At 45.8% G+C, this 15,950-nt stretch overlaps 2 protein-coding genes across 5 annotated transcripts in view; both read right to left on the bottom strand.

Annotated features, from left to right (window-relative positions):
• Nucleotides 1-3,974, bottom strand: part of usp34 (ubiquitin specific peptidase 34) — a 65,151-nt gene extending 61,177 nt beyond the window's left edge. Inside the window, 1 exon segment of the mRNA XM_089007138.1 lies at nucleotides 3,611-3,974. Coding sequence (XP_088863264.1) covers nucleotides 3,611-3,653 — 43 coding nt within the window. The 5' untranslated portion in view covers nucleotides 3,654-3,974.
• Nucleotides 3,975-5,011: 1,037 nt separating this feature from the next.
• fam161a (FAM161 centrosomal protein A) lies at nucleotides 5,012-14,413 on the bottom strand. Of its 4 annotated transcripts, none has more exons than XM_089006637.1 (6): nucleotides 14,161-14,413; nucleotides 9,390-9,890; nucleotides 8,226-8,839; nucleotides 7,010-7,159; nucleotides 6,841-6,940; nucleotides 5,012-6,770 (listed from the first exon to the last, which is right to left on the bottom strand). In XM_089006637.1, the coding sequence occupies exons 1-6, from the start codon at nucleotides 14,326-14,328 to the stop codon at nucleotides 6,645-6,647; spliced, it is 1,659 nt and encodes a 552-aa protein (XP_088862763.1). In that variant the 5' UTR covers nucleotides 14,329-14,413; the 3' UTR covers nucleotides 5,012-6,644. The 4 variants fall into 4 exon arrangements, with proteins under 4 accessions (XP_088862763.1, XP_088862764.1, XP_088862765.1 ...); XM_089006638.1 differs by having other exon boundaries at nucleotides 9,390-9,887; XM_089006639.1 differs by having other exon boundaries at nucleotides 14,164-14,413.
• Nucleotides 14,414-15,950: the final 1,537 nt, after the last annotated feature.

Genomic DNA, 15,950 nt, shown 5'->3' with positions numbered 1-15,950 from the left:
ATCTGCATAAAATTGAGCTGCGAATTGGGCATTTTCTGAAAGTCCCGCCCCCAGTTCATGATGTCACGCCAAGACGTCTTCCATTGCTAGTGAATCAAAACAATTGCTTCAGATTCGGAGAATATGCTTTCTTGTTACACATCCAGTTATGACTATGATTCAAATAGTTCTGAAGAGGAAAGCATACATGTTTGCAATTAAATAATTTATTTGTGCCATTTTGAGGCAACATTGGGGGAAAATCTCTCACCCAAAAAAAGAGGCACAAAATGGCGACCTCCCGTGGCCACCTCCGTTTCCACAGGCTTTTCCTTATATGGCGCTTGGACGCCCTCTTCTGGCCTTCTGGCGGCTTTTGGGTGCAACACGAAGTCCCCAGACCAAACAAATACAGCAAAATACATTGATGTGATGGAAGGACCGCTAGAACGCGTCTTTTTTACGGTCAGGGGCGGTCCTTTAGTGGCGTCACGTACGGACTCGGCACCAACTCAAAAACAAGACTTCCTGAATATTCAGTGCGAGTCTTAAAACGTAAAATATAGCTATATGCGGTGGAATCTTTGTAAAATACGCTCAGTATAAGTCATTTGAAGACATTCGAAGGTATCACTGTACTTTCATGTCAGTATCACCAACTGTAGGCACATGTCTGTGCCTTTTCCAACAAGGTTGTTTCTGTGTTGTCTAAGCAACGGTCTCAGGCAATAGAAGAGGTTGAAAAACTTGTGTTGATTTGGATGAACGAAAAGGAGCTAGCAGGGGACAGTGTGAGTGAGGGAATTAGCGCCCAGAATCGGATATCAAGAGGCAACTACATCAACGACCATTGCAAAGGTCACTAAAACCACTTGATTATACAATACCTTTTATTTATTTCATTACAATACAATAGCACATTTATTATACCAAAAATAAGGTTTGTGTCGTTTTAAGGCTTATTTAGTAGAAAATTATGTTTTATGGGGACCTGGGAATAGATTATTCTCATTTCAATGGTTTCTTATGGGAAATAAATGTTTGGAAGACGAAATTTTCGTCACACACACTTTCTGGGAACCAATTAATTTCGTGAGCTGAGGTATCATTGTACTTATAATAGTAATAATAATAATCATCATCATTTCATTTGTAAGCTTTCAAAACTCTCAAGGTCACTTTCACGTCAATATCACCAACTGTAGGCCTTTTCCAACAAGGTTGTTTCTGTGTTGTCTCAGCAACGGTCTCAGGCAATAGAAGAGGTTGGAAAAACCTGTGTTGATTTGGATGAACAAAAAGCAGCTAGCAGGGGACAGTGTGAGTGAGGGTATTATCGCCCAGAAAGCTCAGCAACTTCAACTGGATATCAAGAGGCAACTACATCAACGACCATCACAAAGGTCAATAAAACCACTTGATTTAACAGTACCGTTTTTTCTTTCATTACAATACAATAGCACATTTATTATACATAAAATAAGGTATATTTTCTGTCGTTTTAATGCTTATTTCGTAGAAAATTATGTTTTATGGGGACTTCGGAACGGATTACAGTGACAAACGAACTATTTTTTGGGATACACACGAAGTGGCCACAATGAGTGATGTGTCGTTCGCGAACAAGCCCGTTCTCCAAACAGAAAATGACAGCCGGCTTGTTTTGGTCCTCTATTCCCCACCCCCAGTCTTCAGTTAAAGCTACGTGATTGGTCAAGAACGCAGCAGTGAGGGGAGGTGGTTTAAACATCAAAGAGACAGTCAGACGATGGAGACAGAGTGTCAAAATGGATTTCAACTTTGATAGTTCAAAGGCAGAGTTTAGACTGCAAGGTTAAAATTCCCATCAATCAGGCTCCACAAATAACACGCACTAGCCATCAGTTCAATTTGAAATAAAAAGACAACCCAGAGCTCCTTGAAACACTTTATGCAAAAAGCTATCCATTCCATCAAACCATCAACGACCATCACAAAGGTAAATAAAATGACTTTATTATACAGTAGTTTATTACTTTAATTAGAATACCATAGCACATTTATTATACATAAAATAAGGTATATTTTGTGTAGTTTTAAGGCTTAGAAAATTGGAAAGTATTAGAAAGTTTTATGGGGACCTGGAAATGGATTATTCTCATTTTAATGGTTTCCTATGGGAAATTAATTTTTGGGATACACACTTTTTGCCTTACACTATGTCTGAGAACCAATTAAGTTCGTAAGCTCACTGTATTCTAATTTTAATGGTTTCTTCTGAGAAATAAATGTTGCGAAAACGAACTTTTGGCCTTACACTTTCTGGGAACCAATTAAATTGGGAAACTGAGGTATCACTGTACTTGGCCAATCAAGATGATTCGGATTCTGAATTGGATATTTGGAGCCGAGACAGAACAATTGAGCTATGCCTTTCCGGTCCACCGGCAGCTTCGACCTTTGAACCCACACTTGCTTCCGCAGCGGAGCAAGCTCTCTTATGACGGAGACAAAAAAACTGATTTACGACCTTTAACCCCTCCCCTCCTGCAAATCATTTGCTCTGCTTCTCTTGGGTTGTGGTTTTGTCACTGAATTGAGAGCTAACGATGCTAGCGCTTGATGTTTACTTTCAACATTTAGCATTTAGCAAATGTGCACATTCCACCACAACGTCTGTGATCACCTGGTGAAAAGGATGCTTTGATCCTCTCCTCTTTAATCTAAAACTGCTTCATGTCAGAAAGCGGGTGCAGCAAGTGCTTAAAAGTGGATGGCTCTCTGCGTCTTTGTGTTGCCATATTATTTATTTAGGTTTTTTTGTTGTTGTTTTGATTTCAAGATGGCGCCGCCACAGTGGCTGCCTTTCCAGCAGCTCCCATGTTTTGTTTTTCTACTTCTTTCTTTCCTTTCATCACTTTGCTGTCGTGAAATTTGCAATAGTTCTCGCGTGGTCGCGGTTAGCGATGTGGGTTCATAAGCAGACACATCAAGAGAGACGTTCGCTTGGTTGTACGCCGCTCGCGTTAGCCGGCGAGCTAACGGCCGCGAGAGCGACTCGTTTCGGCAAGCGAGTTGAACAAAAAGTCACGGCTACGTGACCCGCGTCCATATCGTGCGGGTTTGTCCCCCCAAGTCAAGCGAGGCCAAAAACAAAAGACGCTCAAGCTGGCAAACATCAAAAACCACGGGCTAGCTTAGCCAAGCTAACCTAGCCGTCGACCTTTCTTAGTCTGGCCGTGGAGAAATGGACATTTCACACCAGCAAAGTGATGGAAGAAAGATTAAAGGAAAGAAATAAGTGGAAAAACAAAATACAGGAAATGCTGGATATGTCCACAAGACACAATATTGGCGTCCTCAGCTGTTTGGGGGCCGTCGACGACAACTGACTGATTCGGCGCAGGACGTTTGTCTCGCTCTCGCGTTTTTGACAGACTGGCGGGCGAACAAGGCCCCGAGCTGCCCGACAAGCGTGACAACAGGACGCCGGTGAAGCTAAAAGGCTGCCCGGCCTTCAAATCGACACTGAACAACACTCTCACACACACGCGCGCACACAATAAGATGTAAGGAGCTAACGTTAGCCGGCAAGCTAATGTTGAGCGTGCGCGTGCACGCTCAACATTAGACAGCAGGTCGCTTTCCTCACTTTCGTTCAGAACCTCCACCAGCCCAGCGCAGTTTTCACACATCGTTGGCGCTGAGGACAGCTCGGCCGCTCCCCGTCAAACCATCGCTCCGGTCGGCCGAGGGCTGCTGGGCGGCCCGAGGGAGGCCTTTGACTTCCAAGCTGCCGCTGGGGCTCCAGAAAATGATGCCGACAAAGCGAAGGGACCCGTCCGCGTGAGGCGACGGCCCTGCCGGGGCTCGGAGTTCGGTGTCGGCGACCGACCTTGGCATCCGAGAGCAGGGGGGAGAAGAAAGACCTGCGGCCGAGTCAATTGGCTGGCGGCTGAACGTTAGTTGGGAGAGTGGACGCGGCCGCCATGTTTAAAACTAGGAATGAAGGGAGGGAATTAGGGGCGGGGCCAGCGTTTGACGCAGCCTGCGCCGCTCTTCGGCAGTCTTCGGTGAACTCTAGCAACACGTTCGGCTTTTCCCCAGAGGTCTCGCGATATTTTATCGTGACGTCGGACTCTCTTCCGGCATGGTCGCCACACGCGTGTCGTCTCGTTTTTTCTCACCCACTCCGCCTTTCTCATTGCGTACACAAGTAAATTCAGTAATTTTTTTGATGGGGGAGGCGGGCAAAAGTCTGAGATGATCTTTTTCGCGCGTAGTGTTATGTCAACGTCTTTATTGTGCCACCATGTTCGTCTACCTGCGGAAGTGTCGTCACCGCTGCTTTACGACCTGTCGTAACATTCTGTAGCAGTGTGACATATGCGACACTAGAGGTCCCCAACCCCCGGTCCGTGGGTTATTTGGTCCCGGGCTGCACAGAAAGAATAAATAATTTACATAATTTCCATTTTATTTATTATCTGAGTTGGTTTGGTCTCCATGGAGCACCCGCCACGTTTCAGCGCCTAATGGATCGGATTCTCACCCCCCACAAGAGGTACGCAGCAGCATACTTGGATGATGTTGTCATACAGAGTCCCGACTGGGAGAGTCACTTACCCCGAGTGCAAGCTGTGATTGACTCCCTCAGAAAAGCAGGTCTCACAGCAAACCCGAGAAAGTGCAGGTTGGCATTTGGCGAGACCAACGACCTGGGCTACACTATAGGACGGGGGCTGGTGAAGCCTCAAGAAGCAAAACTACGGGCTATACAAGATTGGCCCCAACCCCTTAACAAGAAGAAGGTGAGGTCGTTCTTAGGCCTGGCTGGCTACTATAGACGCTTTATTGCTGACTTTGCTACTATAGCAGCTTATTTTGAAGGCACGTTTAAACATTAGCATGGTGACCATAGGGGGAGAGACGATGTTACATCTGTTGTTGTTGCCGCGATGTTACCAGGACTCTACTAATAAAGTTGTATAAAATACACAATGGATTCACGTTTATTATTATATTTAAAAGAAAGAAAAAAAAATGCAAAAAAAATCATTTTATTTTGTTGTATTTATCCGCCGGTCCGTGAAAATATTGTCTTACATTAAACCGGTCAGTGGCGCAAAAAAGATTGGGGATCACTGTGCTACACGAATGTGTGTCAATTCGTTTTCTTCATTTCTTTAAAGGACAACCGACGTCTCCAGACGAGTTGTGTCCATAATTATTAAAATCGCTTCAAATGACTTCTACTGAGCGTATTTTAATAAGATTCCACCGCATATAGCTATATTTTACGTTTTAAGACTCGCGCTGAATATTCAGGAAGTCTTGTTTTTGAGTTGGTGACGAGTCCGTACGTGACGTCACTAAAGGAACACCCCTGACCCAAAAAAAGACGCATTATAGCGGTCCATCACGTCAATGTATTTTGATGTACTTGTTTGGTCTGGGGACCTCGTGTTGCACCCAAAAGCTGCCAGAAGAGGGTGTCCAAGCTCCATATAAGGAATTTATCAGCCTGTGGAAATGGAGGTGGCCACAGGAGGTCGCCATTTTGTGCCTTTTTTTGGGTGAGAGATTTTCCCCCAATGTTGCCTCAACATGTATGCTTTCCTCTTCAGAACTATTTGAATCATATTCATAACTGGATGTGTAACAAGAAAGCATATTCTCCAAATCTGAAGCCATTGTTTTGATTCTCTAGCAATGCAAGACGTGGGTATTTTGGATGCTATAAAACGTTTTTCTGATGTCAGTTAAGAAACAAAAAAGTGATGTCGGTTGTCCTTTAAATAATAATAAATTTCATTTCTAAGCGCCTTTCCAAACTCTCAAGGTCACTTTACAGTTACAAGATCGTTTTTTTCTGCGGTTGAGAAGCGGCAGCCACATGCGCCCGCGTTCACTCAACCCGGAAGTAACTCAAATAGATAGATAGCCAGCTAGACAGTTAGCTAACTAGCTAGATAGTCATATAGCTAATAGCCAGCTACAAGCTAGTTGTAAAGTTCATCCTGTCTACTTGATAATTAATTTAAAACAGATTCTTTTCTTACAGACACTGACAAAGGCGGAAGTATACGCCGAAACATCACAGCTAATTGAACACCTAAAAAACACTGTCCGTAAGGACATAATCTGTTTTAAATTGCCTAAATAGCTAGCTAGGTAGCCAGATAGCTAATAATAATACATTTCATTTCTAAGCGCCTTTCAAAACTCTCAAGATAGCAAATGGATAGCAAATATATAGCCAGCTAGGTAGCTAGCTATTAGATAGAAAACTGATAGCAAATAGATAGCTAGCTAGGTAGCTAGACAGATAGCTAATGGAAAGCAAAATGATAGCGAGCTAGGTAGCTAGAAAATAGCGGCACAGTCCGATTGGCCTTTCTTGGTCCCGGTAAGACACCGAAGTCCTTTTCTGGGTCTCGGGTTTGCGTTGGAGGCATCACCCGTACCAAACAAGCCGAGTCGATGTCGTTTTGGTGAAGCTTGCGGCGAGTTTGAGTTGTTTTTTGCTTTGAAAATGAGAGGAGTCTTTGGTGTTGGTGGCTTGGCTTTGCCCCCCCCCCCTACATCAGGTCCTCGCAAAGAGACTTGAGTGCCATTTTCCGCCCGGTCCTAGCCATCCGGCGAGACCTTCAACTAGCGGCTGAGCGACAACGTCCTCTGAAGGCTCACTGGGCCAAAGCAGACGAGAGCGAGGCCTTCATTGGGGCCTTCTCACCCAGGAAGTCCTCGTTCAGGTGGGCTCGGCGCAACGTGTCGGCAAAACGCTTGTGCGCCGCCCGCCCGGCGTTTTTCTGTCACATGATATCGTTCCCCTGTGTTAGCATGGAGCTAGCTAGCATCGGCGTCCCCCAGGGAACCCACCTGGGCCACTTGCTCCAGCAGCAGCGGCCTGGCGTTCACGCGCTCCTCCATCTCCTTCATCTCCTGCTGATATTCCCTCCGGCGCTGACATTCTTGCTTCCTGGATGCAGAACGCCTCGGTGAGGCCCCGCCCCCCTCAAGCTTAAAAAAGGCCCGCGCGTGTTCTGACCTGAAGTCTTGCAGTTTGCGGGCGAGCGTGAGCGGCAGGCGGGGGTCGTTGGCGCTGGCACGCGCCTGCACGGCCTTCTGCAGCTTCCGTTGCCGCGTCAGGCGCGCCGTCGCCTCCTGCTCGTTGGTCCTCCTGCTCTCCAGCGCCCGCCTGCGCACACGCGGGCGCTTGCTAACCAGTCGGGGGCGCTTCCTCACCCGCCACTGGTCGCCCATCAGATGAAAACGGGCTCCCCTATGCCCAATTTGCCCCCCCCCCCCCCCCCACCCCCGACCCGACTTTGCGGCCATGTTGTTGGCGACCTTTGCTGTCAAAGTCACAAATTGGAGTTCGGAAATAATTTGAGTTTGGATTCCGATCCAGTTGGACATTCGTGATTCTAAGATGCAATTGGGGCATCTCGCTAGCTAATAGCTATCCATTAGCTATCTAGTCGCTCGCTAATAGCTATCCATTCACTCGCTAATAGCTATCTATTCACTCGCTAATAGCTATCTATTTGCTAGCTAGCTGCTAGCTATATATTCGCTAGCTATTAGCTATCTGACTGGCTGGCTATCTATTAGCTGTCTAACTAGCTATCTAGCTAGCTAGCTATTAGTTGTCTATTAGCTGGCTAGCTAACTTGATCTACGTATTTGAGTTATTCCTGGTTGAACGCGGTTACCGTTGCTGGCTACCTACCTAGCTATCTATTTGCTATCTATGAGCTGTCTAACTAGCTAGCTAGCTAGTTAGCTATTAATTTTCTATTAGCTGGTTAGCTAACTTGATCTTCGTATTTGAGTTATTCCTGGTTGAACGCGGTTACCGTTGCTGGCTACCTAGCTAGCTATCAATTAGCTGTCTAACTAGCTAGCTATCTATAGTTATCTTGGTTATCTATGAGCTAGCTAGCTAACTTGATCTTCAATGGGGTCACTTTTGCCGGCTACCTAGCTAGCAATGCTATGAGTTATCTATTTGCTACTTCCGGGTTGAGTGAATGCTAGCGCGTATGGCAGCCACTGCTCACCCACAGAAAAAAAACTTATCCTGTGACTGTAAAGTGACCTTGAGAGTTTTGAAAGGCGCTTAGAAATGAAATGCATTATTATTATTATTATTACCTTGAAGCTACTTTGGAGGGGGCGTGGCCATAGAAGGAGGTGGGCGGGGTTCTGGAGAAGCTCTTTACACAGGTGGTTAGGCAAGGGGGGAGGGGCGGCGGGGGTACCTGACGGCCTCGCGTCGTTTTTTGGTGGCTTCCGTGTCCTTGGCGGGAAGGAGCGGGCGGAGGGTGGAGCTTCGGCTGGCCACTGGCCCACTGCCGCCGCCATTGCTGCCGCCATTGCTGCCGACATTGCCGCCGCCATTGCCGCCGCCATTGCCGCCGCCGCCTTCCTTGGGCTCCTCCAGGCTGGTCCTCCGGTCCGCGCCTAGCCGGAAGGGGCGGCACGCGGTGGTGGGCCTGACCTCCGCCGTCTCCTCGGCGCGCCGACGGAAGCGCTCGTAAGCGGCCCGGAAGTCGGGCGGGTCGCCGTTGATGCTGGGGCGGTGGCTGAAGACGATGGGGGGCCGCCGGTTGCGCTTCTCGCTCTCCGCCAGCCGCTCGGCGACGGCGGAGGGTGGGGCCGAGGCGCCGCGCAGCATCTCGCGGGCTCTCAGCTGCTTCTTGATGCAGCGGTACAGCTGCTCCTCCTCCCTCAGCCCGACCGCCGCTGAGCGCGCCCACTTGGGCGCCGGTTTGGCTTTGAGGGTCTGGCCGGGCGGCGGCGAGGGGGGCGGAGTCTGCTGCCTCAGCCGCCGCCGCTCCTTCTTCAGGCGCTCCCGCTCCATGAAACTGAACGGCTTGGAGCAAGATGAGGGTTAGCCAGCTAGCTAGCCAGTCGGACAGCTAATGGGCTAGCTAATAGATAACTAATAGCTAGCTAGCTAATAGATAATACTACTACTACTACTACTAATAATAATAATAATAATAATATTTCATTTATAAGCGCCTTCCAAAACTCAAGGACGCTTTAGTCACGGGATATTTTTTTCTGCGGGTGAGCAGTGGCAGCCAGATAGCTAGCTAGTTAGACAGCTAATAGATAGTAAATAGATAGCTAGCTCGGTAGCCAGCAACGGTGACCCTGTTCAACCGGGAATAACTCAAATAGATTAAGTTAGCTAACTAGGTAATAGATAACCAATAGCCAGCTAGCCAGCCAGCTAGTCAGACAGCTAATAGCAAATAGATAGCTAGCTAAGTAGCCAGCAACGGTGTCCCCGTACAACAGTGAATAACTCAAATCAATCAAGTCAGCTAGCTAGCTAATAGATAACTAATAGCTAGCTACCTAGCTAGTTAGACAGCTAATAGATAGCAAATAGGACCCGCCAGACGGACGGCAACCTTGGGTTCCAGGCGGCGGCGCCGCAGCTCCGCGTAAAGGCGGACGGGCGTCAGCGGCCGTCTCAGCTCGCCGTTCTGCAGCTCCGCCTCGCCACGGCGCCGCGTCATCTCGAAGCAATCGGGCGACGTTGTGGCGGCGCTCTCGTTCCTTCGCGGCGGCGAGGGCGACGGCCGGCGAAGCGGAGGCTCAAAGCCGGCCCACATGTTCTTGATCAATTCCTTGGGGGACAACGGCGCTCGGGAATCCCCCGCCGTCGCCGCCTCGTCGGACGAAGATGAGGCAGAGGCGGGGGAACCTCGCCGCAGCTCAGCGGCCGAGCGAGACTTCCTCAGACGGCGACGGCGCGGCGCCGACGCCCGCAGCCGCAATTTGCGGCGGTACATGGCTTCCAGCTCGGCCATGGTGCGCAGGTGAGCCCTTTTCAGCTCCTCCAACTTGCCGTAGTAGTCCTCGTTGGTGACGAAGACGCGGCGCGGGTCCTCGTCGCCGTGCGCCACCTGCTGGTGGGGAGGCAGAACAATATTGGCGCTAATAATAATAATACAGTAAAGTCTCGTTATATCGATATTCTCGGGAGTCGGAAAAAATGTCGATATAATCGTACTATCGATATATCCGTCCTGCGCCGAACTGCATTAAAGAGGGGGGGGGATACGTAAATGGGGGATCTTTGATATGACATGTAATTTTATCCTTGGCTTCATGGATTGCATATCTAACATGTTTTTTTTGTACAGTAGTGAAGTGAAAAATAAACTTGTGCATAAAATAAAAACATCTTTACACTTTTTAATGACTATTTCCTTTCAAAAATGCAACCAACCAATGCTAATCCTCAAGTTCTATTCACACGAAGCCACGAACACCAGCATGTACAATCATGAAAAACAGTGATTGTTGCAAGCAATAAAGATATCTGGATGCAACACAATTAAATACTGTACGTGGATGAAAAACCAAAATTGCAACGTTTACATAACTTACGTTGATGCCGCACGTCAAACTATTTCGCGATGAAGGATTTGCTTGTTAGATAGTTCCTCCACAGCCACGATTGCCTTGTACGTTGTTCGGATATCACAATTCTTCTATTAAATCCATGGTTTAATTGGTGTCAAACAACAGTACTGTATACAGTGAGACCTCAATTTACGAACTTAATTGGTTCCCAGACAGAGTGTGTAAGGCGAAAAGTGTGTATCTCAAAAAAAAAATTCCCATAGGAAACCATTAAAATGGGAATAATCCGCTCCCGGGTTTCCATAAAATATAGTTAAAAACTATATTTCCCATAGGAAACCATTAAAATGGGAATAATCCGGTCCTGGGTTTCCATAAAATATAGTTTTTAACTAAATAAGCCTTAAAACTACACACAACATATCTTATTTTATGTATAATAAATGTGCTATTGGATTGTAATGAAAGAAATACATTGCATTGTATCATAAAGTTAATTACACGAGGACTGTAATTAAACAAATAAACTGTGCTGTAAAATAAAGTTTTTTTCAACTTCTTGGATTGCCCGAGACCGTCGCTTTGAGAGCACGGAAACACCTTTTGCAACAGACGCACCTTTGATGGCTTCTCTGTTTCGGAGAATGGGAGCAATGGTTGACTTAGCATAGCCGTGCTCGGCCACTAAATCACACAAACGCACACCTCGTTCGTGTTTTTCAATGATCTCCTTCTTCTCAGCAACGGTGATTTTATTTTGTGTCTTCTTGGGCTGAAAACGAGCTTGTGGTGGGTTTTTTTCGGTCCCATCATAGTAAAATTATCAGCAAAAAGTTCTAAGTCGGTGATCGACGTGTGCATTCAATGAGAGGGGGTGTGCAAAGTAGCGCTGGCTGGAGCGCTGTTCGGTCGTGTGCTTCCGCCGAAGATCACTCCGCCAGCCGTGGTAGGTGTGTATTATGAAAATAGTGCTTATTATAAGGTTTAATTTTCATAAATTAGAGGTTATTAAGACGAAAAGTTTGTAAGATAAGGTGTTTGTAAGTTGAGGTCTCACTGTATAAGCTATGCTGCTAGTTTTTTTTTTTAATGTGCTCGCGTCGACAGGATAAACACGGAAGCTGGTTACGTGACAGGGGCTTGGGAGGACCCGACAACAGGGTTCGAGAGAGTGCCTGAATAGGATGCCGGCGCGCAGCTGTGACGAAACAACAGCTCTTGTTTGTATCTGGATGTGATAACGGCTACGTTTTGTTATTAAAAAGACCGACCAGTAGTAATGAAAGCTGTGAGCTATCAACAGTCTCGGCCAATCGCTAGTTTTTTTATTGTGCTTGCGTCGACAGGATAAACACACAGGCTGGTTACGTGACTGGGGGATCTTTAATGCAGTATGGAATGAAAACTAAACATTGTTGCAAAAACGATTGCATCCATATACAGTAGTGGGCATGTACATACAGTAACACTGCAACAAGGAAACTGCTACGCTTACATCTTACTGTACACTATGTATGCATGTTTTGTCTGAGAACCGTGTTGCATCCGAAAGCCGCCAGTAGAGGGCACCCAGGCTCCATAGGATACAGTATACAGTACAGTACATCTTTAATCGATTGCAAACATGTACGCTTTACTCTTTCTCTTCTGTATTTGAATCATATCCATGAAAATGAAAATGGCGTCTGCTCGTGGGAGCTGGTCACATAACCAAGACACGTGACTAAGTCACGTGACCAAGTCGACCAATGGCGCGACCGATGGCGTGTATCGATATAAACATAGCAAAATGGCCGGCGGGAGATGAAAAGGAGCACCGTAGTAACCGGATTATCGTAATAACCATGAATCGTACTAAACAGAACTAATTATACATAAAAAGACTGGAAATGTGCGCGGGAAATGAAAATAGTATCATAATAAGCAGTATTATCAATATAACCGATATAGATATAACGAGACTTTACTGTACCTCTCAATTCTAAGCGCCTTTCAAAACTCTCAAGGTCACTGTACAGTCACGGGATAAATTTTTCAGCAGGTGAGCAACAGCAGCCACACACGCCAGCATTCACTCAAAAGTAACTCAAATACCTAGAAAGCTAGCTAGTTAGCTAATAGATATCTAGACAGCTAATAGATAGCTAGCTAGATAGATAGATCGCTAATATGTTTCCTGACTCAAATAGCTAGGGAGCTTGCTATATAGCTAATAGATAACAAGCTGGATAGATACCTAATAGCTAGCTAGCTAATATAATTCTGGACTCAAATAGGTAAGGAGCTAGCTATATAGCTAATAGATGACCAGCTAGCTAGCTAGCTAGATGGCTAATAGATAAATACGTTTCCTGACTTAAATAGCTAGGTAGATAGCTATATAGCTAATAGATAGAAAGCTAGATACATAGCTAATAGTTAGCTAGCTATTATGTTTCATGACTCAAATAGCGAGGTAGCTAGCGAAATAGCTAATAGATAGCAAACTAGATAGCTATATGGCTAATAGATAGCTAATATGTTTCCTGACTCAAATAGCTCGGTAGCTAGCTATATAGCTAATAGATAGAAAGCTAGATACATAGCTAATAGTTAGCTCGCTAATATGTTTCTTGACTCAAATAGCTAGGTAGTTAGCTATATAGCTACTAGAGAGCAAGCTAGATAGCTAGATGGCTAATATATAGCTAGATAGCTAATATGTTTCCTGACTCAAATAGCTAGGTAGCTAGCTTTATAGCTAATAGATAGCAAGCTAGATAGCTAATAGCTAGTGAGCTAGCTAATATGTTTCTTGACTCAAATAGCTAGGTAACTAGCTATATAGCCAATAGATAGCAAGCTAGATAGAAAGGTGGCTAATAGATTGAAACCAAAGATACACGACCAGATGAAGGATGCAAATAGGACCGTATTTTCCCATGTATAAATTGCACCGGAGTATATTAAATATGCTGTCTAGCTAGCTGTCTAGCCATTAGCAATATGGCAATCTGGCTAGCTTTCTATTGGCTGGCTACCTCGCTAGCTATGTATTAGCTATGTAGCTATCTGGTTGGCTGGCTAGCTATCTAGCTAGCTATCTGTTGGCTATCTATTAGCTGGCGGGCTAGCTGTCTAGCTGGCTACCCCTTAGCTATGTAGCTGTCTAGATGGCTGGCTATCAGAAGGCCCAATAGGTGGAAGGGGAGGGGGTCTTAACATGGCGCCGGTGCCGGGTGGGGTGAGGGATTAGTCACGTGACTCCCCCCATGCTGTCCAATCTCTCCCAGGAAAAAATAAAGCGGCCACCAGCCCACTAAAGCCCCAAAAAAGTCGCTTGCACTTTGACAAATTGGGCAAAATGGCGCATCAACGTATTGATTGGCTCCACTGTGACTCAATCAACATTTGGACAAATGCCAGTTCTCTTCAACTCGTCTGTACTTTACACCAGTGGAAAATTAGCTGTCTGACTGGCTAGCTAGGTGGCTATATATTACGTAGTTATCTATTAGCTAGTTAGCTAACTTGATCTATTTCAGTTATTCCCGGTTGAACGGGGTCACCATTGCTGGCTACCTAGCTAGCTATTTGCTCTCTATTAGCTGTCTAACTAGCTAGCTAGCTAACTTGATCTATTTGAGTTAGTTCCGGGTTTAGTGAAGGTGGCGTGTGTGGCTGCCGCTACTCACCCACAGAAAAACTGATCCTGTGACTGTAAAGTGACCTTTAGAGTTTTGAAAGGCGCTGATAAATGAAATGTATTATTATTATTATGATTAAAAGAAAATCACGGCGCACGGCCATTTCGCTCGACTTTGGACTGACCACCTCCTCCTCCTCGTCCTCCTGGCGGTTGTCCCAATGAACTTCCCCCGAATTGAGCGACCCCTCGTCCCGCTCGGAGGAGGCCAGCGGCGCCCCGGTGTGCCGTTCCGCCGGCAGCTGAAGGCACGACGTCACCAGCGTGTTTGTCCGGTGCGGCGCGTTTTCCATCCCATGGGAAAAGCGTAACAGTCACAAGAAACTCCGACACAAGTACAGCTGGACGCGGATCAAAACCCCTTTATTTTGAGGGGGGTGGGGGGTCAGACAAAGGCTCAAAGATTATAAGGAAGCGGTCGTTGCGTAGCAACGAAACACAGACGTTGTCGAAAGGAAGTGACGTTCCATGACAGGCGTGTCACACGGAAAACGGAACCAATCATTTTTCAAACTTACAACTTTTGATTTATTAATCAATTCAGCAATTTCGATCAATTATATTTAAAAAAAACAGGCCTTCGTTTAAAAACGCGTGTCACCCACTGGCTAAGGGCTAATGCACAAACCACAAAAGTGAAGTGAAATTGATTTTTCAACAAAAAAAAAGCTCAGAGAAATTGTTTGAACACACGTCAGCAAAGGTCGGCGCGCGAAGAAAAGATAGACCCTAAAAGCGACTAGTTACTAGTACAAGGACGAACAAGTGGCTCGGAACGAAGTTAGCGCGAAAACGAAATCAGAGGGAGACGGCCACTGCTGTGCTGTTCTCGAAGGATCTTTAAAGATGGCGCCGCTCGCTGTTGGCCAATCAAGATAGCAGAGATATAACCCCAGGTAAGAAGTCCCACTCCTATTGATTTGTGTGTTTATTATTCTTAAATGCAGGGCTGCAACCGTCAAAATGTTTTAATACTATTTTTTTTTTTCAATTAATCTGATTGAAAACATTTTCAAATCCAATCCATTTAAACTGCAAATACGGAATTGGTAAAGCAAAAAAGTGCACAATCAGGTTGCTTCGTGAACATTCTAAAGCGCTTCTCTCATTTCATTTTATGGTAGAATGTGTCACCTGCCTTCAGCATACTGAGTCAGTGCAATTTGGAAGCTCTTTTGCGGGGGCTTAAAAAGTCCAAAATTTCTTGCTCTAAGGGGTTAATTAACACTGTAGTTGAAATAGACTGATTAAAAAAATGCTGCGTTATAATTTCAATCGTGTAATTCATTGCCAAAACGCATTGATTTTCTCCCTTTGTTATTGCCGACTATTATCCTTGCTGTCATTGCCTTTTTATCGAGCATCTTCATCTTTATTAAGCTAATAGAATTGCTTGTTCTGTAGCCACAAGGGGACACAAGCCCCAACTCCCACTTCCATTTGTTTGTTTATTATTCTATTGTCACCCGCCAAGTTTTTACGTCGGGTGCCCTTCCTGACACAACCCTCTGTATTTATCCGGGCTTGGGACCGGCACAAGAAGACATATGTCCCTTTGTGGCTAGAGAACAAGCAACTCGCTCAGTAAAAGGCTCCCAAACACAAAATGGTAATCGGCACAGCAACATTCAAAAAAGCAAAAACTATACTCACCATAGTAGATGGCAAATAGATAGGTAGCTAGGTCAATAGATAGCTAATAGATAGCAAATAGCTAGCTAGCTTGACTTGTGCGCCCACTATTAATTCATCCGCAGATGCGACGAAAGGTAAGAAGTCCCACTCTCATTGATTTGTGTGCTTACTCTTAATTCCTCCGCAGAGATGCGATGAAAGGTAAGAAGTCCCACTCCAATTGATTTGTGTGCTTACTATTAATATCTCCAGAGATGCCATCAATGGGATGAATTCACCC

The sequence above is a fragment of the Hippocampus bargibanti genome, linkage group LG10, assembly GCF_051943395.1.
Source record: "Hippocampus bargibanti isolate YZ-2025 linkage group LG10, ASM5194339v1, whole genome shotgun sequence".
In the NCBI taxonomy this organism is placed as follows: domain Eukaryota; kingdom Metazoa; phylum Chordata; class Actinopteri; order Syngnathiformes; family Syngnathidae; genus Hippocampus; species Hippocampus bargibanti.
Note: the sequence above shows the minus strand (reverse complement) of the source record. Positions and strands in the feature narration are given on the sequence as shown.